General features: G+C 55.7%; 1 protein-coding gene across 4 annotated transcripts; it reads left to right on the forward strand.

Annotated features, from left to right (window-relative positions):
- The first annotated feature begins 132 nt into the window (after positions 1 to 132).
- LOC111142501 (sphingomyelin phosphodiesterase 4) lies at positions 133 to 23,094 on the forward strand. Of its 4 annotated transcripts, XM_022495719.1 has the most exons (20): positions 133 to 278; positions 2,814 to 2,897; positions 4,521 to 4,607; positions 5,229 to 5,371; positions 5,512 to 5,587; positions 6,151 to 6,259; positions 6,367 to 6,419; positions 6,897 to 7,048; positions 8,776 to 8,908; positions 11,424 to 11,495; positions 14,755 to 14,841; positions 17,364 to 17,509; positions 18,294 to 18,384; positions 19,057 to 19,157; positions 19,572 to 19,735; positions 20,154 to 20,359; positions 20,679 to 20,912; positions 21,150 to 21,281; positions 21,412 to 21,540; positions 21,634 to 23,094. In XM_022495719.1, the coding sequence occupies exons 1-20, from the start codon at positions 204 to 206 to the stop codon at positions 21,961 to 21,963; spliced, it is 2,604 nt and encodes an 867-aa protein (XP_022351427.1). In that variant the 5' UTR covers positions 133 to 203; the 3' UTR covers positions 21,964 to 23,094. The 4 variants fall into 4 exon arrangements, with proteins under 4 accessions (XP_022351427.1, XP_022351429.1, XP_022351428.1 ...); XM_022495720.1 differs by lacking the exon at positions 14,755 to 14,841 and having other exon boundaries at positions 169 to 278; XM_022495721.1 differs by lacking the exons at positions 5,229 to 5,371; positions 5,512 to 5,587; positions 14,755 to 14,841 and having other exon boundaries at positions 167 to 278.
- The last annotated feature ends 798 nt before the right edge of the window (positions 23,095 to 23,892 follow it).

The following is a 23,892-nucleotide window of genomic DNA, read 5'->3' on the forward strand; positions in this document are numbered from 1 at the left end:
GCGCGCTCCTTACAGCTCCCACATTCGGAGAATTCAGGGTTATGGAACACTGCTGCCGCCGCTGCGCACGCGCCTTCGGAGATGTAACCCCCTAAACCCTGCCGGCTTTCATTTTGCGCATGCGCCTTTTGCGATAACTGCCCGCAGAGTTGGAGGTGCGTTTCCCGCCAGGGTAGGGGAGGCGTGATGCCAGGCGCAGCTTGATGACGACATTTCGGCGCCGGGTAGCCGAATGGCGGTCTCCGTCCCTTAGGCACGGGACTTTATGGGTCCCACAGGTGAGTGGTGGGAGCCGCGTGCGGGACGGTCTCATGTCCCGGCGATACCCCGAATCTCCGCCGAAGCCATCTCTGTTCCTACACGAGCCGTAGGCCTCAGACCGGACGTTGGCGTCTGTGCCCCGAGCCTGGCCTGCCGGCCGGCTGGAAACCCAAAAGCCGGGCTGCGCCCTCTTGGCCATCTTCCAGGGCTGCGCCCTCATGCCACCTTTTCGTGCGCCTCGCACACCCCATCCTGGTGGGTGCTCGGTTAACGTTCGTTGAACGGAGTTGGCGGAGGGAGAGATTCGAGTTAAAGTTGAGCCTTGGGCTCAACAAGCTGTGTGGGAGGAAGAGCCGAGTGTGGATTCTCACCCGACTCTTCTTCCCGGTGTGGGTCGAGCTTCCTGAGCCTCAGTTTCTTCTAATATGGAGATCTCGAGGCTCACTTCACAGGGCAGTTGTGAGCGGCAAAAGGGAGCATCTTCTGCTTCTCAGCAGCCAGAGGGAGACCGTGGCAGTAGTGTGATTTGCTTGGCTTGATCGGTGTTGCCACTCCGAGAAGAAACCTCAAAACAAGATCCGAAGCAGCCACTGAATAAAGTGGCCGTGAAGTGGCGGATGAAAGGAACACTTTGTACATAGCGGAGAAGAGTGTGATGGAGGAGCCTGGCTGTGGCAGGGTTAGAGAACAGGCATTAAGAGACACTGCCCTCTCCCGGAAAGACTCCTTGGTTTGGCGCCTCTGGCCCTCAGTCCTTGAGCTGATGCCAGTGTAGGCTTCCACCTCATCATCTCTAAAGCTCTGCCCTTTGCAAACAGGCCAGGATTTTATGCTGCTTTGATTATTTTACTTTGGTCATCTTTATCGCGCTATTCTCTTGGTTCAGGACTGAGGCCTTTTAGGTCTTCCTTAAAACTGAATCTGATAACCAGTGTCATGAAGAATTGAAAAAACCGAGGAGGTTGTTTCTATTGCCAAGAGACAGAGATGCACATCTCTCGGTTCCTCCACTGCCTCACAGCTTCCCTGCACCTGGTCTTTCCTCATCCACATGCACTTCCATTTGCCACCTCAGCACACTTACTCATGCTGTGGGCAGAGCTGTGCCAGGAAGACCATCATCAGTGGGACTCAGCGGTCTCTGTTTCTGTTCATTCACCGTCTGGATAGTTTCAGTTTCTGAACTGGGTGGGCAGAGAGATAGGAATCTAGAGAGTTGCTCCTGATTTTCTGATGGCTTGCTCAAAAACTCCCTCGGCTGCGCTTGCTGATCCCTTCCATTCATTCCATTCATTCTCGTAGAGCACAGTGACGTACTTGTCTTTGTGGAACATGTGTTAAGAGGTCCATGTATTTCAATCTTGGTTCTGCCATTTACCAGCTAAGTGAGGGCATGTGATTTACCTCCTCTTTGCTTCCACTTCTTTTTTTATCCCTGTTGACCTTGCAGGGTTGTTGTGAGGATATATGTTTTCTATTCTTCCTTAGCAAACTTAGCAGCTTGAAACTGCATCCGCTTATTATCTCACAATTATATAGTCCAGAAGTCTACACAGGCTCCACTGGGTTCTCTGCTTAGGATATCACAAGATTGAAATGGAGGTGTTGTTGGCTTTGTTCTTACCTAGAAGCCCTCAGAAATAATCTTTTTCCGAGCTTATTCAAGTTGCTTGCAGAATCTAGTTCCCTCGGGTTGCACAACTAAGGTCCCCGTTTCCTTACTGGCCAGCAGCTGGCACTGCTCTGTATCTTGTGGTCCACCCCCTTGAGACTTCAGTCTCATCTGTCAGATTCCTTCGTAACCCCTACATGAGCGTTTGACTGAATACCCAAGGATAGGAATCTTGGAGGGCTGTCTTTAAAATTCTGCCAACCCCAGAGGATTAAATGAGGAAATATATGGTGGTATCCTAGAAGCAGGTGTGGCCCCTAGCAAGTGCTGTACAAGCGTCACCAAGGATTTGCCACTGCAGGCTTGGCTCTGAAGCTGGCCATTATGGAATGTGTCAAACTGGCATTTCTTTTTTTTTTGTTTAAGATTTTTATTTATTTATTTGAAAGAGAAAGAGAACAAGTTTGGGCACAGAGGGAGAGAGAGAAGCAGAGTCCCCGCTGAGCAGGGAACCTAAGACGGGGCTCCATCCTAGCACCCGGGGATCACGCCCCAAGCCAAAGGCAGATGCTTAATCAACTGAGCCACCCAGGTGCCCCTGGACTGGTATTTCTTTCTTTCTTTTTTTTTTTTTTTTCTTTGACAGAGATCACAAGTAGGCAGAGAGGCAGGCAGAGGGTGGGGGGAAGCAGGCTCCCCACTGAGCAGAGAGCCCGATGCGGGGCCCGATCCCAGGACCCTAGGATCATGACCCGAGCCGAAGGCAGAGGCTTTAACCCACTGAGCCACCCAGGCACCCCTAGACTGGCGTTTCTATAAAACCTGGCATTTGGCAGTGTGGAGTGTGTTGAGTTCTACAAATACTCTCTTGAGCCTTGTGAGGCAATGTAACATTCTGTTTTGTGGCGGACGTTGAGATGTCACCTTTGTTTTTTCACAGTGGTTTCCTAAGACGGCCGTTGTCTGCGGGTCCCGGGAGGTTGCAATGGCGTTCCCTCACCTGCAGCAGCCCAGCTTTCTGCTGGTAAGTACCACCTGCCTCCGGGAACGTCAGCCTGATGATAGGTCTGTAGCCCAGGGACTTTCGAGTTCTTTCCCCTGACCTGAACTGTCTGCTGGTAGTTCTTTGAGGGGATGCCAAGGAAGGTGGCCTGGGGGTTAGAATCCTTAGACTTGACTCTGCCCCCTACTGGGCAGGACATTAGGTTTACTCTACCTCTGAGCCCTGGTTTTCTCACCTACAAGATGAGTTTCTCACCTCCAAGGTAAGTTGATTCAAATGCAGTTTTCATGACTTCCTGGGGCCTGGGAAGGCTCATGTGAAAGGATATACATCAGAATTTTTGCATCTCGTAGGGGCGCCTGGGTGGCTCAGTGGGTTAAGCTGCTGCCTTCGGCTCAGGTCATGATCTCAGGGTCCTGGGATCGAGCCCCACATCGGGCTCTCTGCTCAGCAGGGAGCCTGCTTCCTCCTCTCTCTCTGCCTGCTTGTGATCTCTGTCAAATAAATAAATAAAATCCTTAAAATAAAAAAAAAAAAGAATTTTTGCATCTTGTAAATCTTTACATGCTTCACAAGGTATTCTAATAATCCCAGCTGTTATCCTTAGAAAATGGCGTGACTACACTCTCAGCATTAAACATGATGCTGGGAAGTTATGTTTGAGGCAGATAGCCATGGTGAGGATTCCTTATTTCAGTTCCCGGAAGATAATTTCTATAAACATTCATTCAGAAGGACATGCTTCCTTAGTGCCCCTTCTAGAGTCAACACTTGCAGTGCTCCTGGCATCCAGTGGGTAGAGGCCAGGCATGCGGGGAGTGTTCCCACAGCACGTGGCACAACATCCCAGATCTTTGACCGCGGCACCATCCTCATTTGGAGATGGCTAAGGCCTTCGATTTCCTTGGGCATAGCCGTTTTGGTTCAAATTCTGGCATTTTTTTCCTGATCTTCATCCACACCCCATGATCTTGGATAGATTTCCTTCCTTCTTGTCTTAAATATTTCCTGGCCTGTCCAATGCCTTCACGATTAGTGTCAACATTTGGTTGAAACGGTCTGTCGTTTCTAGCCTGCCTTGTTTCTTAAGGTAATGAATTCATTTGGCCCGTTATCTACTGAACACCGGATTGCTTGGTTAAGAGGGCTTCTGCTCTCTCCCTTGTTTTGTCAGGCATTCTTACTGATGATCACAGTTGTGTCATCACAGGGAAATTTCCAGTTTGTGTGTGTGTACACTCAGGGAGTACTCTGTGGTCTGTGAGCGGTGCCCTACACAATAAGGGTCCTCTTCTGGCTGTGGGGCTGACCCTAGAACTGAGACCCTGCTCTGGATTGGGTGGAAGTCACTTCTGTCGTGAAATTGTGTAGTACCCTGCTGTAACTGGGGATGTCTGACAGAGGGTGCAGGGAAGAAGCCCGAGAGTTGGCTGTCTGGAGAGCAAAGGACCCCTACCTCTCCCAGTTGCATCCTTTAGGCCACTGACACACGCATGACCTGATGCACAAGATGTTGGGGAGCCATGCCCATGGTGTGTCTGACTCCTGCCTTTCATTCAGGTTTCTGTTTTGATTCAAGCCAGTTGGCAGAAAAGCTGCCAACTGAATGTGCTTATGATTTGTTTGGTTTATTCTGTCTTCTAGGCTAGCCTGAAAGCTGACTCTGTAAATAAGCCCTTTGCACAGCGGTGCCAAGACTTGGTTAAAGTCATTGAGGATTTTCCAGCAAAGGTACAGTTCTGCTAGCATCTCTTTGGGTCATGTCTCATATACTCTTTGAAAAAACATTCTTATGGCCCCTGATTCCCAACTCTGAGCACTGCTCTGCACAGAGGCATGACCCAGTATTGTGACTGTCACCTTTATGGACACATTTAAACATGTCAGCATGTACACCAGGGGTTCTAACCCACAGGTGCTTCTGTCCTGCACGGGACATTTGACGACGTCTAGAGATATTTTTGGTTGTCACACAGGGGAGGGTGTTACTGGAATCGAGTGGGCAGAGGCCAGTGATGCTGGTACGTTTCCAAAATTGCACAGGACACTCCACCTCAGCAAAGAAGTATCCAGCCCAAAAGATTGAGAAACCCTGGTTTTCACCCTGAAAATGTGTATTTTATTTAAGTCCTACCCAGAGTTACCAAGTAGTAAGTGTAAGCCCAGGAAGCCAGCCTGGTCAAGGATTCTCACCCTGGAAATTTCCACTTCGTGTGTACACACTCAGTGAAGAAGGAGGACAGCTTGGGGTGTAGGGCTGGACTGGGCAGGAGGCCTGCATCGCACACAGCCCAGCAGTGGGCACTGGGCCTCAGCAAGCCTACCCAAAGCCTCCCCTACACACCGTTTTAGGAGCTGCACGCCATCTTCCCATGGCTGGTGGAGAGCATTTTTGGCAGCCTGGACGGTGTCCTTCTCGGCTGGAACCTCCGCTGTTTGCAGGGACGCATGAGTCCTGTGGAATACAGCATTGTAATGGAATTTCTAGACCCCGGGTAGGTAGGTTTGTCACCTGAGAGGGGCTGGATGTTTCCTCATGGTGATCCCGTTCTTAAAACACTATATTTCTCAAAGTAAGAAGAAAGGTGGTTTACAGCTCATTGCCCTTTTTCTGTTGGTTTAATTTCATGGTCAGTGGCCCAATGATGAAGTTGGTTTATAAGCTTCAGGCCGAAGATTATAAGTTTGACTTTCCTGTCTCCTACCTGCCTGTAAGTAAACCGTGGGATGAGCTTCATGCTCAGGATAGAGTGCCCTGCACAGCGGCTGCAGTGGTGCAGGTGGGGCAGGGCTTGGGGGGCTGCAGCTGTGGGCAGAAGACCGTGGTGTCTGCTCAGGGTCTGGGGGGCATCATTCCCGACTTTGCTCAAGGAGAAGGCACAATGTGACCTGGTTTGTCCCTGGCTGAGTGGCAGGTAGGGCTGTGTGACCAGTTGCTCTGTTTTTCTGAGTTTGCAGTCCTTCGGGGGCAAATTGAGGGGAGGGTGACTTTCTTGGTGGGTATGGAAAGCAAAGAAGAGGGGGAACATGAAGCCTTTGAAGAGGCTCAGAAACTCACCCAGCTGCTGCCCTTGCTGTTTGAGGGTCTTCCTGAGGATAGCGTGAGCAATTCTGAGTGGAGGCCCTCTTACTCCAGCGCTACCCGCAGGACAGCACTGCTCCCCCAGGCAGTGTTTGTGTGCTGGTCGCCCCCGCGGCAGCCTTTCCCAGAGGCTGCACCATGTGGGGGTGCCCTGTGGAGCCTGCCCACAAGCCCAACGCCCTGTCTCCGTAGGGCCCCGTGAAGGCGTCCATCCAGGAGCACGTGCTCCCTGACAGCCCTCTGTACCACAACAAGGTCCAGTTCCCCCCGACAGGGGGCCTTGGCCTGAACTTGGCCCTCAGTATCCTTTGTCAGCTTCCCAGGACTGGGGAGGCCAAGGGGGTCTGGGAGACAGTGCTGGGGGTGGCCCGATAACCCTGCCTGTTTGCCTCCTGACGCCACCATCAGATCCGTTCGAGTACTACATGTTCTTCTTTGCTTTGAGCCTCATCACTCAAAAGGTACAAAAGGGGTGCCCCTGAGCAGCTTTTTCCCAAAGCCCCCGGGGGTGGGGGCTGTGGCTAGGACTTTCTTTACCTTCCATTTCTTCTCCCTTCTCACCTCATTTCTCCGGCTCCTCCTCTGCATCCTTCTCCAGCCTTTGTTCTTCAGACCATCCTCACTTAGGATGACAGGCCGGTGGGCACACTTGACAGGCAACATAGGGTGACCTGTGCACCCCAATTGGTTGGGGGGGCTTCCTACAGGAAGTGCTTGCTGGGCATGGGGCAGAGCAGAGGTGCCCAGGAAGCTTGCATGCTTCCCTGGCCGGGGGGAGGAACTCATCTCCTGGTACTGCCCAGGGTGCTTTGGTCCAGTCCCTGGGATGTAGCCTATGTCTAGAGCTCATGTGCAGTGACTTGAGCCCTGAGGCTGCTGGGGTCCGCAGCCAGGGGTGGCACCCAGAGCCACGCACCAACTCAGATTTGCTTTTCCAGCCGCTCCCTGGGGCTCTCCACATACGAACTTCAGACTGTGCCTATTTCATCCTCGTGGACCGGTACCTGTCATGGTTCCTGCCCACAGAAGGCAGTGTGCTCCCCCCACTCTCCTCCAGTCCTGGGGGGCCCAGCCCCTCACCAGCTCCCAGGTAAGGCTCTCTGGCTGCCCTGGCTCTTGGCCTGGGGTGCCCCATCCCTGCGGCCAGCCTGTAAAGTCTGGCCCTTCCGCAGGGGAATGGCCTGGGCAGCGGGCACTACTCACAGGGACACTAGTACCACTCTTTCTTCAGAGTGCCCCAACCCCAACAGCCCTGGCACAGACCGGAGGAGGGCAGGGTGAGGACGACGTCCGTGCCTGGGTTTTCAGTGAGCAGGTCCTGTGGCCCTATGGACAAGGCCTGGCTTTGGTTTCAGAGTGGGCTGTGTTCTCCCCCTAGCAGCCCTCCCTACAAGTGGCATCCAAGCCCCACAGGGAAGTGGTGGCAGGGGGTTCGAAGCAATGTTGCCAGAGCTGATCAGTGGCACTGAGTGGGTGGTGCTGGAGAGAAAGGGCCTATAGGCAGGTCACCACAGAGCTGACGTGTGGAGGAATAAGAATAGGAGGAATCTGTCAGACCAGGTCTTGGTCTGAGCCAGAGACCCTGGGGTAAAGAGCCTTTTGTGCCCATCCAAGCAGGCTGGGCTGTGGCTGGACCGTGTGCAGGAAGGGCGTGCGCAGCCAGCCTCAGCCCAAGGGGGAACTGAAGCCATGGGCAGCTTTTAGCCAGGAACCAATTGGCCGCCTTTCCCTGGGTGACACTAGTGACCCAGGAGCTGCCCCCTATGCTCTTTACCCTTCTCAGCCTTGCTGGTGGACCTTTTTCCTGGGGAGGTTGGTTCTTCCTGCCAGCACAGGAATGCCCCCGAGGAAAGGGGATTGAAAGGGGGACATGGGGGTGTGGAAGGAGGAGAGGCTGCCCAGGCATTGGTAATGCTGCGGCTGAGAAGGACCCAGGGTGGCCAGGTTCACGCCCTCTCAGAGGCAGGCTTCCGGGCCCGGTTTTGTTGGTTTATTCTAATCTAGAATTTCTGACCCAAGACTTGCCATGAATAACAAAAAACTTCCATAAGGTCCTTCGCCTACATTTCTGAGTTGTTTTACTCTCTATCTCTATGTGTTTTTTCTGGGTCATTTGAGTAGGTTACAGACATGGTGCCTGCTATTTTTTTAACATTTCGGAATATATTTCCTAAAAGCGAGTGCATTCTCGTACACGGCCACTGCGCGTTTATCCGAATCAGGAGATCAGCATTGCTGCCAGGCCACTATCTCATCCTCAGACCCCACTTGGGCTGCCCTGGCTATCTTTCTAGGGTCTGCTGGCCAGCTGGACTGGGGTATGCAGAATGCCCTCATCTTGAGTTCTCTGGTGTTCCCTAGCGAGTAGGCCTGGCAGCCGTGGAGTCTGTGTGCTGGTGACGTTGTCTTGATCACTGGGCCAGGGGCGTGTTGGCCAGGTTTTCCTCCTGTAAAATTAAGTGGGTACTTTGTGCCAAGTTAATTAGCAAGAGGGATTTGTTGGGAAGATAACGCTGAGCCTGTGTGATTATCAGCAGTGTTAGTGTCCCTTGATTATTGCCGGCCAAATCATTATTAATAGGCTGGTTGCCTAAGGGCGATTGTCTGCTTTCATCTCTTTACATTGATCAGGGCACGCTCTGCGGTAGGGAAGTCTTTTCCCGCTCATTGATTGTGTATGTCCATATGGATTTGGGGGCCGTCCTATGATTCAGCAGGTGGTAGTGGCTTCCATTGCCACCAATGTTCACATTCAGATTGCCACTGGTTGTGCCGGCAGGAGCCCCTAACGAAGGCCTGTTTCTGTGTGTCCCTCAGGACGCCAGCCATGCCCTTCGCTTCCTACGGCCTCCACCACACCAGCCTCCTGAAGCGACATGTCTCTCATCAGACGTCTGTGAATGCAGACCCCGCCTCCCATGAGATCTGGAGGTCCGAGACACTACTCCAGGTGAGAATAAGGAGGCTCTTTACGTCTTCTGTTTCCAGATAAACTGCCTGGCCACCTTCTGTCCCAGGAGGCAGAGGCCTAAACACCATCCTCAGCCTGAGAGCACCTCTGAATTGTTGGTGTTTTCCTGCTGTGACATGTAGAAATCAGACTAGAGGAAATGTGCCCACCCCTCTAATCTGAATGTCACTGGTAGTGCTTTCCATCCCAGGATTCACTGGCCTTGGAGTTTTGTCTTTCTCATGGTGGTGTGAGTGCTGCTTCGTTTCTAGTGGATCTGCATGAAGGCTGGCCCCACACCGCACGTCTCCGACCTGCTCTTACGTTGCTGGAGAGGTTTCCTGTGATCACCCTCATTTGGATATGAAGCCCCTGCTCCCGTAGTGTTTTTATAACACTGGCTGGAGAAGGCTTGCAAAGCCTCTCACCTTGGTTGGCCGGCAGCCCCTATCCCTTCCGGGTTGGGGGATCCACATGGGAGGCGGTAGGGCCCCTTGTCTGCCCCTGAGCAGGCTCCTGCCTCTCACACAGGCTTGGGCTGGCTCCCTCCCAGGGTGCAGTGCTGCCCACCTCCCGGGCCAGGCTGTCTCTTCCAAATACACCGTGGAGAGGTTCAGCTGGTTCTGATGCTGAACTCTGCAGCAGAGTTAGTAGCCAGGAGCATCACTTACTGGCAGCCTAGCAGGTGGATAAGATGGGATTCTGTCCTTCCTGCCTTGTACATAACTCCTGGTATGTGGGCTGCTGCACTTTCAGTGGCCTCCATGTCATTGTTAAGACAGCACTAGGAGATCAGACGGCTGGACTCATCGTCCCTGGTCGCAGAGAGGTTTTGGTGCTTCAGATGGGTCCCAGCTAATGTGGACTCTGGGGTTTGCCAGCCCGTGAGGAGGGCTGATGGCCAGGACCCGGGCTTATGGGGCAGAAATGCTGAAGTTTGTTTGTTTGAAGTTGCTTGTTTCCTGGACCAGAACACGAATGCTCTTTCTTTTTTTAATTGAAGAAAAAACTCCTTTGAATTGCAGTGAAATACACAACATAAAATTTGCCGTTTTAACTATTTCTAAGTATGCTGTTCAGAAGCATTACACATGTTCATATTGTTGTGGAAGTAATCTCCAGAACTTTCTCATGTTGTAAAACAAACTGTGCCCATTAAACAGAAGTTTCCCATACCGCCTCTTCCCAGCCCCTGGCCCCCTCCACTCTGCTTTCTGCATCTATGATTTTGATTACCCTAGAATCTCATGGAAACAGAACCATACAATACTTAAGCTTTTTATGGCTGCCTTGTTTCACGCAGCAGAGTGCCATCAAGGTTCATCCATGTGGTAGCACGTTGCCAAATTTCTTTTTAAGGCTCGGTAATGCTGTGTCATATGGATCTACCACTTTCTCTGTTTCCGTTCATCTCTGGGTGGGCACGGGATTGCTTGCACGTTTTAGCCATTGTAAATAGTTGTGTTGTGAACACGGGTGTACAGAAATCTCTTAGATGCTTTGATTTCAACTCTTTTGGGTCTATACCCTGAAGCAGAACTGCTGGATTGCATGGTAATTCTGCTTAATGCTCACCGGCTGCTGTGTTGTACGTTCCCACCAGCAGCGCAGTGTTCCCACCAAGCGTTGGGCGGCCATGCCCACGCTCATGATGTTCTGGTTTTGATTAGAGGCCCCGCCCCCAGTGGATGTGAGGTGGTATCTCCTGGTGCTTTTTTTTTTTTTTTTTTTTAAAGATTTATTTATTTGAAAGACAGAGATCACAAGTAGGCAGAGGCAGACGGAGAGAGAGCAGGAAGCAGGCTCCCCGCTGAGCAGAGAGCCCGATGCGGGGCTCGATCCCAGGACCCTGAAATCATGACCTGAGCTGAAGGCAGAGGCTTTAACCCACTGAGCCACCCAGGCGCCCCCTCCTGGTGCTTTTGATTTGCCCTTCCTTGTGGTTGGTGATGTTGAGCATCTTTTTGTGTCTTTATTGGCCATTTGTATGTCGACTGGTGAAATGTCTGTTCAAGTCCATTGCCCATTTTTTAATTGAGTGGCTTTCTTTACTTGTAGTTGGGTTGTAGGAGTTGTCTGTACATTCTGGATATCAATTCCTCCTCACATTCACAATTTGTAAATACTTTCCCCTATCCTGTGGGTGGTCTTTTTCACTCTGGATGGTGTCTTCTGTGCGCAAAAATTTTTTTAATTTTCATGAAGTCCGATTTACCTGTTTTCTTCTGTTGCCTGTGCTTTTAGAGCCCTAGCTAAGAAATGGTTGCCAAAGCCAATGTCGTAAAACCTTCTCCCCACACTTTCTTCTGAGAGTTCTATAGATTTAGATTTTACATGTAGGTTTCTGATCCATTTTGAATTATTTATTGTTTCTGGTGGAAGGTAAGGGTCCAACTTCATTCTTTTGGATGCAGATGACCAATTTTCCCAGCACTGTTTGTTGAAAAAAACTACCCTTTGAATGGTCACAACATCCTAGATGAAAATCATTTAACCACCCAGTGCTCTCTTGCAGGTTTTTGTTGAAATGTGGCTTCATCATTATTCCTTGGAGATGTACCAAAAGATGCAGTCCCCTCACGCCAAGGTACGTTGCTGTGCTTTTTCGTCCTGTCTGCTCTGGCCCTGGTGTGCCTGGTCCACCTGCTGTTCCTTGTCCTTAATCTCAGCTAGTTTTCAGGGGCTGGTTTTCAGCCACCACCCCTTACTCCAGTGCTGGGCAGTAGGCGGGTTTGGTTCTGTGGTGGGCTCCCACCATGAGGGCTGGAGGCCTGTAATCTCTGGGGTCCTCCTCATGCTCCTTCCAGAGCCCCCTCCCTGGCAGCCGGAATGGATGAGGTTGTGGTGCTCGTGCTCTGGGGGTGGGAGAGTCAGCGAGTGCCTCTGGGAGTCACAACTGGCTCTGTCTGCTCTGCCGTCACGGTGCCTCCTGCTTTCCTGCCGAGGTGGCCCCTGGCAGACTTCGCTCCCCTTGGTCCCCACACTGCCCCCTCCCTCCTTCAGAGCAGCGGCAGGCAGCCCTCTGTGCAGTGGGTGGGATCTGACGCCTTCCTGCATGAGGCCTGGCCTGTCTCCTCCTTTCCTTCCCTTCCCTCCCAGGGCAGCATGCTCATTCGCAGAGGCGTGGAGGCAGCTGTCTCCCCAAAACCTTCCCTGGGTCACTATGCCCAGGGCCAGCTGCCCCCTGGACTTGTCAGGGTAGAACAGCTCTGTCCGTAATAAGAGGCGGGGGGGGGCACCGAGGGTCACACTGCACGAAAAAGCCTGAAACACACAAACTGGGGCCCTGCTGGGAGCAGCACTGGCCTGTAATCAGGTGTGCAGTCCACGGCTTCTGTGCGCTGCTGGGCTGCCTCTTAGACGTCACTTTTGTCAGTGCCAGACAAAAAAAAACCATTCTGTGTGAATGCTTGAGAGATTCCTTAAGAATTGAGAGTCTGGGCCTGAAGTTCATACGGGTGGCCTGTGACCTTTCCTCTGCGAATCCAGCACGGAGCTGGAATTGTTTTCCTGCTGCAGAGTCTCGGCAACCAGCTCTGCTTCCCTGCCCTCCGCTGAGTACCGGTTTGGGGAGCAGCCCCCAACTGCTGCTCTCTTAAAGTGCAGAGTACCTCAGATCTCTGTCCTTGGCACCACGTGGAACGGCGGCAAAGCCAGGACTCCCTCTTGGGCCTCTCGCGTCCCTGAGGACCTGCGCTGCCATTCCTGCTTCCAGGGTGGACTTGCATGTTCCTGGCTGGTGCACGGCAGTTGGGAGGGTGGGGGCTTCCCCCTCGGGTCCCAAGGGCCTTACTCAGCCCCTGTGCATGTGGCTTGGTCTTGCAGAGGCAGAGGCTGCTTTGCTGCTTGCCTTCCAGGCTGCTCATTCTGTCTTCCGAGCTAGCGCAAGCACACTCACTGTGATTTTTAGCAGATCTGCCAGTCACAAAGGTTCTCTAAGCTGTCTTACTTGGGAGGAGTGTTGGCCCGTACCTGCTGGGGCAGGAGGGCCTTCCCCTTCTTCCCCACGTTTGCTTCCTCTTGGCCAGACCACAGGGCAGGTGAGAGCGGCCCAGAATGGCTGGTAGTGGGGGAACAACCAGGAAACCCCCACCAGGTACCCGGAGAGGGTTTGTGTTTTTTTATTGTTTGTTTGGGGTTCTTTGCCTCCTTTTGAGGCTGAACACAGAACCTAAGTAAACCCGGGAAGTGGAGAAAGACAACTGTGGACATCTCCTTCATCCGAGGCTCCTTATCATCTACCCAGGCCTGTGCTGTGCCATGTGGAGTCCTAGCCTTGAGGTCCCTGTTTCCTGACGTTGGAGATGCAAGAAGTGCAGCTCCGAGAGGTCCCGTGGTGCTTCCAGCCCACCTCCTCCCAGGTGACAGGCAGCCTGGGTCCAGAGTGGATGCCCACTCTATAGAGCCTGGGCCTCTGCCCCACCCCAGCTTACTGAGCAGGGCTTCTGGAGAAGCAGATGGTTGCTGAAGTCCACACACTTCTACAGGCCACTGCGGGGCCTGCCAGGTGTTCCTTAGGCTGGGCAGGTCCCCAGCAGGGGAACCATGTGGTCTCTGATTCCTGCCGAGCTGCGGCTGAGCCCAGGGTCTGGCCCAGAGGAAGGCCTTAAAGCGCAGCCCACTCCTTGCTGTGCTCCTTCCTGCCCTTGCTCTGCGTGTCTCTGGCTGCGCCTTTCTCCTCAAAGCCTGGCACCCACATTCTGGCCTCTCCTATGTGTAGCATGGTTCTCAGTAGGAGGCGTGGCCCTCACCGGGCAGGATATATGCCAAGGCCGGCTCTGAACTCTGCTTGGCTGAAGGGGACTGCTTTAGCAGGCCTTGTCATTACGGGGGTGGGGGCGGACAGCTATGCCAATTCAGCTGTCATCCCCCATGTCCCAGGCTGTCCAAGCCTCGGGTTCCAGCTGCCTCTGGGTGTGTGTGGCCATGGTCAGCTTCTTAGGGCCCGTTGGGGCTGGTGAAGGGCTCTGTGAGTCCAGAGTTGGGGAGTCCTGGTAAGGTGGGAGAGATGGGTCTCCCAGAATTTGAACCCATGAGTGTTTGTGCCACCTTTAATGATTTCCGGAATGTGGTTGCAGAGGGTGTCAGGCCTGGTGGACTGAGCTTTGCTTGCTTCTGTGCCACACTGGTAATCATTCCCAACAGAGACAACCATTCAGGAGGGGCCACAGATTAGATCTTTGATTCCTAGGAACTAACCGCATCATGTGTCAATTTGGTAAATTTTTCTCTGGGACAACCCAGGGAAGTCCAATAAATGACATTTTTCTTCCGTGAGCAGAGGGGTCTCCATTAGGAACGGGCTCCTCAAAAGTTTCTTTTTGGAGCCTCGGGGCCTTCAGGGCTTTGGTGGTTGGTGGTGTGTCCCAGCAAGCCTCCCAGGATCCTGGTGGGGTGCAGAGTGCACACACCGCAGCCATGGGAGTCAGGGGTCAGGGAGGGCAGGCCCCTCTGGCAGGAAAGTCAGGCTGACCTCAGGGAGCTAGAAGGACTTTCAGGCCCGGTGACTTGGAGGAGACTGCCCAAGTGTCCTTAAGCATCCGTCTGTCTATGCCTGGCAGGTGGAGGAGCAGCCCTTGGGCCTGGCTCTGGGCTGCCCACTGGGCAGGACCCTTTGGGCTGCTGAGAGGGTGGTGTCCCACTGCCTAAGGCTGCGGGGCTCTGATGGTGTGGATTGTCACTGATGTGCTTTTGTTTTTGTTTTTTGTTTTCTCTCCTTAAACTTCTGGGCTCACTTTTGTCTTTCTCTCCCTACTGTCCCCTCCCCGATCTCTCCCCTCCTGTCCCCTGCCCTGCCCTCCGCCCTCCCTGCCTCTTCTCGGCTTCTCTGCTTTGTTGTCTCTCAGCTGGAGGTTCTGCACTACCGACTCAGTGTCTCCAGCGCCCTCCACAGCCCTGCCCAACCCAGCCTCCAGGCCCTTCACGCCTACCAAGTACTGGCTGCTCTCCTATTGTTGTGTTTCACCCCTGCCCTGTGGTGTGAGCCATGGAGTGCATGACAGTGCAGTGGTAAAGCGAGGGGCCGGCAGGGGTGACTCAGACCAGTTCCAAACTGAGCCAGCCCGTGTGTGTTGGGGATCGTGGCAAGTGTCCTCTCTAGCCTGCGTTGGCCCTCCACTTGGCAAACTAGTGCAGGTTTGGGGGGGTGGAGCTGCCAGATCTGCCCACCCAAGCCCCAAGCCAACCAGAGTTTGCAAGCTCTTGGGAGTTGGTGGCTTCTCTGGCCCTGGTTGGAGGGAGTGGAAACAGTGTGGCCTTTGCAGCGGCCCTCCTCACCCACAGTGTGGGCCTGGCGCTCAGGAGCTGACTGAGCACAGGGAGGCCCCAGGGCTCAGAGTGGCATGGTTCGGCCAACCCCAAGCCTTTGTGAGCCAACGTGCAGGGAGGACAAGGGCTCAGCCCCCCAGCCTGGAGAGGCTGTCGATCCCTAAGCACGCTGGGCTCTGGCCTCTTGTGGACTTGTGCGCACTGCCAGAGGTGGGCAGAGTGGACAAGAGCCTCCTGGAGATGGGTCTGCTTTAGGCAGAGATGACCAGTGTGGGTGGATTTGAGGTTGGTAGGTGGAATTCAGACCTGCAGGCTGTTTCTGGGCTGATGGAGGCTGGTAGCTCACTGATTCATGAGATGAAGGCCAGGAATTCTGGGCAGAAAACAGGCGTCTGGATCCATGCTCAAGGCCAGGGGTCTGTCCAGTTCCCCTCGGTGGGAGCATGCCATAATACTTAACCTGATACTTGAGTACAAGATGAGAAATCAGGTTTCCTGGGATGGGGTGGTGAGCACACACAGGGTCCCCGCCCAGAAGCAGCAGCTGCTGGGTGGAAGGAAGAACATGGCCCAGGAGGGCCGGCAGAGGTGGGCCAAGCACCGAAATGGGTAGCGCTCAGGCCTATGTCGGGGTAGTTCTCACTTGGCTAACAACAGGATCCCTGGAGAAATGTCCATAGCAGGAGGGGCTGCTTAGCTAAGGGCTGGGCCCAGTGAGAAATGCCACAGGCTTTGGGACAGTGTCCCTGAAGGACATGCAGCTGGAGGAGGCCACATACAGCTGTAGCAAGGTTCCTATGGGGAGTTGGCTCTTGACCAGGGGAGGGGAGGTCGGAAGAAAGGTTTGGCTTCCCCCAGCAGGAAGATAGCCCAAGGGGCTTCCAGTGCAGTGGTAAGGGCCTGTGCAGAGGAGGAGGGGACGCAGTTCTGGTTCAACGCAGATGCTCTGTTCTCTGTTACGGAGACAGTGGCGGGGTTGGCAAGGGACCAGGAATGAGAAAGGCGGGGACTCCTGGGGAGGGGGCTCCAGCCTGGCATCAGTGCCTTCCTACTTTCATCATTAGGAAAGTATCTTACGCTTTTTTCTTCAAGAGATGCAAATTCATCACACAAAGATGTAAACATACAGAGAAGTAGCAGCAGGTCTCCTCCCGAAGCCCCGTAGCTCCCTGTGCGGGTGGACTGAGCTGTCGGCTGCGTTGCCTGGGCTCGTGCAGGCAGATCCGTGGCGGGGAGAGCTGAGAGGACAGTTCCGTGAGCAGCAGCGGTGGCTGGGTGCCCGGGCTATGCCAGGAGGCATGGCCTCTGCCAGCCGCAGCATTGCTCAGGATTGGGACTAGGCTTCCGAAAGCTCGTCCATCCAGTCTGTGGAGGCCCCAGGGGCCTGGGGGTGCTGAGTGCGGGCAGAGGAGCGTGCCTGTCTGGGCGCCCCAGAGCTGGGAGCCGGCAAGTGGCGGGGCCCGCTGGTGCTGTCCTCTACCAGTTGGAAGACCACCCTGTTCTCCATCACGGAACAGCCAACAGGCAGCCTGTCTTCTCAGGCCTGAGTCTTAAAGAGCCTACGTGAACTTGGGAATTGGAGCCTCGGCCCACAAGATCAAGAGTGCTCTTGTCTTGGGGGTCATGCTGACCACAGATCCGTCAGCAGTAGAAGGGCTGCCCTGGCCTAGCCCCCAGCTGGCGGGTCCAGGACAGGGAGTGGATGAAAGGGTGGGGGTTGCAGCAGCAGAAGGAACTGGGTAGTGTTTCTGCTTGAAATGGGAAGCCAGGGGCCCCAGGGAGCTGTCTGCACACACCCAGGAGGCCGGCGGGAGACCCCTCTAGATCTGTTGGGGGGGATGTCAGCCTGCCCTCCCCCTGCTGTTCCTCCTCGGGCTGGCCAGGAGGGGATCCCTGAGGACGGGGGCGGGCAGCAGTGACCCAAGTCAGCCACGGAGGGTACAGTAAGGGGTTCGAAGCCCACAGCGAAGCCCTTGACAGGTGTGTTTCCACTCCCCGTGCAGGCTTACTGAGCCACGGGCTATGTCACCTGGGCCTTTGGGTGCCCTGTGCAGGCTATGGTGCTCTCAGTGGGCCTCAGGGCCAGCCAGTAAGGCACAGGGAGGGCCCGGGGGGTGGCCCATGTGGCCCATGGTGGAAGAAACAGTTCTGGCCTGACTGCTGACACCGTACCCCCCCTCAATGTTAGGAGTCATTCACGCCCACCGAGGAGCACGTGCTGGTGGTGCGCCTGCTGCTCAAACACCTGCACGCCTTCTCCAACAGCCTGAAGCCCGAGCAGGTCTCTCCGTCCACCCACTCCCACGCCACCAGCCCCCTGGAGGAGTTCAAACGGTGGGTATGGGCCGTGTGCGCGGCTCCCGCACCCCGGCTACCACTGCCTCATCCCTTAACACACGTTGCCCACTGTGACCTGTCCCTGGAGCCTGAGGGATAGCCTGCAAGGCATCTGCAGGGTGGGCCAGGTGGGAAAGCACCTTGGGGTTTTCTCCCCACCCCCATTCGGGCCTCTCCTTTGGGGCCTAACGTCTTTGGTCGAAAGAGCCAGACTGCCCAGAGAAAGGCCCTGTCTTGTTGCTGCCCGGTCTTGTCCCCTCCTCCTTGGCGGTGGGCAGAGTGGGAGCTCAACAGTGACCGTGTTCCTCGGAATGCCCAGGAAAGCCAGTGGGCTGGGAGCCTCTTCGCTTCCAAGTGGCTTTTTGGTCACTGGAGACTGAGCTCTGTGCTGCGCCATCCCCTTCATCATCTTCTCTGCTCCTCTCCCTCCATCAGAAAGCCAGGGATGGTGGCCCGATTCCTAGGCTGACTGGGGCCAGCAGAGCAGGTGACTTGTATGTGGTGAGCGAAGCAGAGGGGGTCACAGGAGCCTCAGTAGGTCATCCACGTGTAGCAGAGGGGGTCACAGGAGCCTCAGTAGGTCATCCACGTGTATGCTGTGTGTCCTTGGGACATTACCTAACCTCTCTGAACTTTGGTTTCTTCTGAAAAATGGGGCCAGAAACTGGAGGCCTTACCTCCAGGGGGTGCCCACTGCTCACCCTTGGCAGGGCTGGCCCTTGCAAACCAGAGCCACTGGACTCACCTGTGAGGGTCCCCTCCCCCCTCCTCTCCCCTGCAGGGCTGCTGTCCCAAGATTTGTGCAACAGAAGCTCTACCTCTTCCTGCAGCACTGCTTCGGCCACTGGCCCCTGGATGCATCATTCAGAGCCGTGAGTGTCAGCCTCATCTCTCCACCTTTGCCCTTGCCCTGTGTGTGCCTGGTAGCGGAGGTCCCTGTGGGGTGGATGCAGGAGGGAGTCAGCTGTTACTGCCAAGGCCTGGTGAGGAGGCCTTACGGGGTAGGGGGGGTATCACATTCTGGTTGTTTGAATTCCCAAAACCAACCCTCGGGTACAGAAAAGCTCTGTTCTCCCTGGCTCTGACCCCAGGTGTCCGTGGTGGGTGTGTTCCCAGCCTCACTGAGCTGCACCTGACCCACTTGGCCGGGGAAGCATTCCATGTTCCGTGCCTCCGGAAGGCTGGCAGGAGGGCTAAGCATCACGGGCTGGCGCTAACGTAGTGTTGTGTGTCAGCTATGTGCACATTAAAAAATTGTTCTAACAAAATAAGAATTAAAAAATAAAGCTCACGGGAGGGTGTGCAGAGCTCCCTCCTGGGCCCTCTGAGGGTGGTAGGTAGGTGGGAAGAGGCCAGAACCTGGTGGCCGCCCCACCCTCCTCTCACCAGGAACCGAAGCCCCATGGTTAGACTCCCTCCTGCTCACCCACGCTGCCTCCCCGGGACTGGGCTCCAGGCCACCTGAGGATTTGGCCCAAAGCCCCAGACCCACAGCCTACCAGATTGCCAGCCACGAGGCCCTCAGCACATAAGTGTGTTGTCAGGTCCTGGAGATGTGGCTGAGCTACCTGCAGCCCTGGAGGTACGCACCCGAGAAGCCGGCTCCGAGCAGCGACTGCCAGCCCCGGGCTGTGTCAGAGAGATGGTGAGCCCCGGCCCACCGTGCTCCCAGTGCTGGGGGGACAGGCCACCCCCTCTTTGGGCCCTAGGATTGCTCTCCCACGGAAACAGCTGGTGGCCCTTCTCCATGCTGTCCCCTTGCTGCTCTCCACTCACATGTGTGTTCACACCCCATGCCGCCGCTCGACCCCCTCCACCCTCTGTGCCCTGCCACAGAGCCCTTGTCTTCTGAGGAAGGGCCTCAACCCTTGCGGGACTGTGTCCGCAGGAGGCCTGGTTCTCCCCCACCTCCCTTGGCCCTCACCCACCTGGAGGCTGTGGCTGGGGAGAGTCCAGAAGCCCGGGAAGAGCCCGGGTTGGGGGGTTCAGTAGTGGTGTAGCTGCTGATGCACCGCTGATGAGGGCGGTGTAGCCCCTGATGAACCGCCTCGTTCCCCAGGGCGCCCTTTGTGCAGGAGAACCTGCTTATGTACACCAAGCTCTTCGTGGGCTTCCTGAGCCGTGCGCTCCGCACCGACCTGGTCAGCCCCAAGAACGCACTCATGGTGTTCCGAGTGGCCAAAGTCTTTGCCCAGCCCAACCTGGCTGAGATGATCCAAAAAGGTAAGCCCTTAGCCGGCAGGAAGCAGCCCTCAGAAAGGGAACCACAGAGACTGCATGGGCCTTGCCGGCTTAGAGCAGCTCAGCCTCGGTGGCGTGGGGGCTCTGGGTGCACGGTGACGGGGTACAGGTCGGAGGTGGGCAGCACTGTGCCTGCCCTGAGGCCCAGCATGCTAGGTGGGAGCTGGGGGGCCGCTGGAGGGAGTGGAGGCAGAGTTCAGGGTGTCAGAAAGCATTCTGGGGTCCTGTCAGGTCTCAGATGGCTCTGTCGGGCATTAGCTTCTCTGGCTTTCCTTCGTGGACATCAGCCTTCCCGTGGAGACTGTCAGGCTGCAGGGGCCTCAGGAGGTGGGCCCCCGTCCCTCGGGAACCTCCCTAGGCGCCATGGAAGCTGCAACCGGACTGGCATCGTGCTTTCCAGGGGAGCAGTTGTTCCTGGAGCCTGAGCTCGTCATCCCACACCGCCAGCACCGACTCTTCACAGCGCCCCCCTTTACGGGCAGCTTCCTGTCTTCGTGGCCACCGGCCGTCACCGACACCTCCTTCAAGGTGAAGAGCCACGTCTACAGCCTGGAGGGCCAGGACTGCAAGTACACCCCGATGTTTGGGCCCGAGGTCCGGACGCTGGTGAGTTGGGGCTCCCCTGGGCCCCCCAGCTGTCCAGAAGCTGTGGGAGCGGGGTATGGGGCAGGCAGAAGGTTGGGTGTTGCCTGGATGCTGCTCTCCTCCTGCCCTTTTTTTCCATCGAGGTCTAATTTTTTTCTGATAATAAAGACAACATTTGTTGGAAAGCTTTCACATTTAGAATGTGCATGTCTTGGTCTTGAAAACTCCTCGCCCCCTCCCGGCCTGGTGGGGGCTCCCCCAGGGCTGCCTGCCAGCCTCTTGGGGGCCACCTGGGCTGGCTGACCTGCCCTCCCCCCCCCCCCCGCCCCGTGCCCCGCAGGTCCTTCGCCTGGCTCAGCTCATCACGCAGGCCAAGCAGACCGCCAAGTCCATCTCTGACCAGTGTGGGGAGAGCACCCCCGGCCACCCTTTCCTGTCGTGGCTGGGCTTCTACTCCACAGATACGAACGGCTGCTACCCATCCAACGACCTGGACGAGATGGGGCAAGACAGCGTCCGCAAGACGGACGAGTACCTAGAGAAGGCCCTGGAGTACCTGTGCCAGATGTTCCGAGTACGAGCTCTGGGGGCCATCCCCTGCCTGGTGTCTGCTCCTGTGCCCCTACCCCCTGGGGGAGCCCGCGGGAGGCATAGCCTATACTGTCGATGTCAAGTCTTCGTCCCCTTGTACTCGCTGTTCGAGGCCCAGGGGTGTAGCCCTGTCTGCTTCCTCCACCTGGGAAGCGAAAGCAGGATGTGGCACAGCCCCCTCAGAGTGCTCCTCACCCCCTCACCCCCGCTGCCCCGACAGCTCAGCGAGGCCCAGCTCGCCCAGCTCACGCTCGCCCTGGGGACGACGCAAGATGAGAACGGGAAGAAGCAGCTCCCAGACTGCATCGTGGGAGAGGATGGGCTCATCCTTACGCCCCTGGGCCGCTATCAGGTAAGGGCCATGTCCCGGACGGCTCCTCCCCATCCCCTCGTTGCCTCTGTCATGTCCCCATGAGTGCGTCTGCGGGCCTGCCCACTCAGCCCGGGTCTCCCCTTGGGCTCACTTCTCGTCCTGCTTCTAGATCATCAATGGGCTGCGGAGGTTCGACATCGAGTACCAGGGGGACTTGGAGCTGCAGCCCATCCGGAGCTACGAGATCGCCAGCCTGGTCCGCATGCTCTTCCGGCTGTCATCCGCCATCAACCAGAGGGTGAGTGCCGGGGGCAGGGCCGCCCCCGGGGAGAGGCTGGCTGAGTGCGTGGCCCTGCCCACGCCAACTCCCCACGTCTCTGTCCGTCCGCAGTTTGCAGGCCGGATGGCAGCCCTGTGCGCCCGGGCCGACTTCCTCGGCAGCTTTTGCCGCTACCACCTCACGGAGCCCGGGCCGGCGGGCAGGCGCCTGCTGAGCCCTGTGGCGCGGGGCTCTGCAGCCAGCCGGGCCCGGGGTCCGAGGCTCAGCCTGCGCTTCCTGGGCAGCTACCGGACGCTGCTGTCGCTGCTTCTAGCTTTCTTCGTGGCCTCCCTGTTCTGCGTTGGGCCCCTGACCTGTGCCCTGCTCCTCGTGCTGGGCTACCTCCTCTACGCTGTGGCCATGACGCTGCTCACGGAGCGAAGCAGGCTGCACCAGCTCTGACCTCAGGCCACACACGACCCTGGCTAGGCTGGCAGGAGGGACACGTAACCCCTCGCTTGAGCCTGGAGGTCACCTCCAAGCAACAGGGCGTTTTCCCGCAGCCACGGAGCCATGCGTAAGAGAGGCTAAAACAAGGAGGATGTGGGCCAGGCCAGGCGAGGACGAGCGTGGCATCCACTGGCCTGTTAGTCTCACAGGACAGCCCCGGACCCGGCTGCTCGATCTTCCCTGCTCCCCTCAGCCCCGGGCCCTGCCGTGACACGGCACTCGCGGCCTTCCTCTGCTCTGACCATCCTGGGTTGAGCTGTGTGAAGCTTGGGAGGCAGTGCTCCCCAGATGGGGCCTCGCCATCTGTCAGGTTGGCAGGGTGGTACGAGTCTCCTTTCCCTGGTGACAGCAGGACGGGAGCTCAGCCTCTGATTCCAGAGAAGAATCCCAAACCCTGAAGGCTCCTGAGAAAGTTAGAGGGTGGTTCTGGTTCCTGACTGTAAAGCAACGTTCTCCCATCGCATTTGGCAAAGTGAGGGTTATTCTTCACACCTTCCCGGCAGTTCCAAGGCTGGGCCATACGATTCCACTTGGTAGGAGAAAAGACCCTCCAGGAGAACAGATGCTTAGTGGGACGGAGCTTCACCTCTGCCTCCCTCTTCGCCCCCATGCCATTAAGCATGTCACTTGGTGGTGGCCCAGCCTCACTGCCCAGCCGGGACGGGCGCTCATGTCCCAGGGGCAGAGAGGATGCAGCAGGGCCATGGGAGTCGGGCAGCGTCTGGTCTGCAACCAAAGATGGTCACAGGCATTATTTGTATCTTCAGTAAAATCAGGTGCAAAGGCCCTAACTTTTTTATGACATTTAAATGTTCAATTACACATTCACGGTCAGCAGTCATCCCCACAGGGACTCAGGCACTTTTGTTCATCATACGGGTGACACACCAGAGAAAACATCTCAACAGTGATTTTAAACCAAGCCTCTGTTTCTGTTTTTATTTAAATATCAAGTTTTATATTTTTATGTAAATTCAGAATAATGGCATTCTGGGGCCTGTGACCAAAAATCAGACCAAGTTTGTAACTGACCATGGATCTGAATAAAACCTCTTTGGGCTCCTGAGTCTTCTGGTGCTGGGGCTCAGGTCCCAGCACAGTCACCCTTATTGTTCCTTCTGTTGGTTTGGGTATGTCAGCGACCTGGGAAGCCCTGCAGTCCCTACCCAGGGGGACAGCCAGTGGGTTTGTTTACAGCAGCAATAGACCAAGGCAGATGGGAGCAGTGAGGTGGCCATGATGGCAAACGGCAGGCTTCCCAGAGTGCCGACTCCCTGGAGTTGCCTTCAGCCAGCACAGGCCCAAGCTGGGTCAAAGCTGGGAGAATTTTGTCTTCCATTCAGCATATCAGAGTTGGCCTGGATATGAAAAGCAATCCTGGAATGTGAGTCAAATTTTCTGTGGCTTCCGGAAGCTCAGAGGATTGTGTATGCCCCCACCAGCCTCGTTTGGGGTGCTTAGCCAGGCGCAAGTGTCCCATGTCCCCTTGTCCCTGGATGGGATAGTTGCTTTTGTCAGATTGGTGGAAATGAGAGGTCATCATTTCTACAAGTTCATTGGTAACAGAGGAGTGGCTTTTGTCCCCAGACCTGTTAAGGGATGTGAGCACATAAAGATGATGGTCTGGGGTCCAATGTCAGTGGCACCGTCTGATCACAAGGCCTTCCCTGTTTCCCATGACATCCACCCTGCCGCCAGGGATGGGGTGTCCCCGTCACCCTCCACTTTTCCATGGCTTCCCTCGTCCACGTTTCTCTTGTGCCTTGTTTCCACCTGAAAACATTCTCCAGCACCCTAAAAGCAAAAATGGAACACTCCACCCATGTATCCGTGAACTCCGAAACAGCCGCCTGCTGTGTGCACCCTGCACAGTGCTGGGCA

The sequence above is a fragment of the Enhydra lutris genome, unplaced genomic scaffold (genome assembly GCF_002288905.1).
Source record: "Enhydra lutris kenyoni isolate GAN:26980312 unplaced genomic scaffold, ASM228890v2 scaffoldscaffold8, whole genome shotgun sequence".
In the NCBI taxonomy this organism is placed as follows: Eukaryota; Metazoa; Chordata; class Mammalia; order Carnivora; family Mustelidae; genus Enhydra; species Enhydra lutris.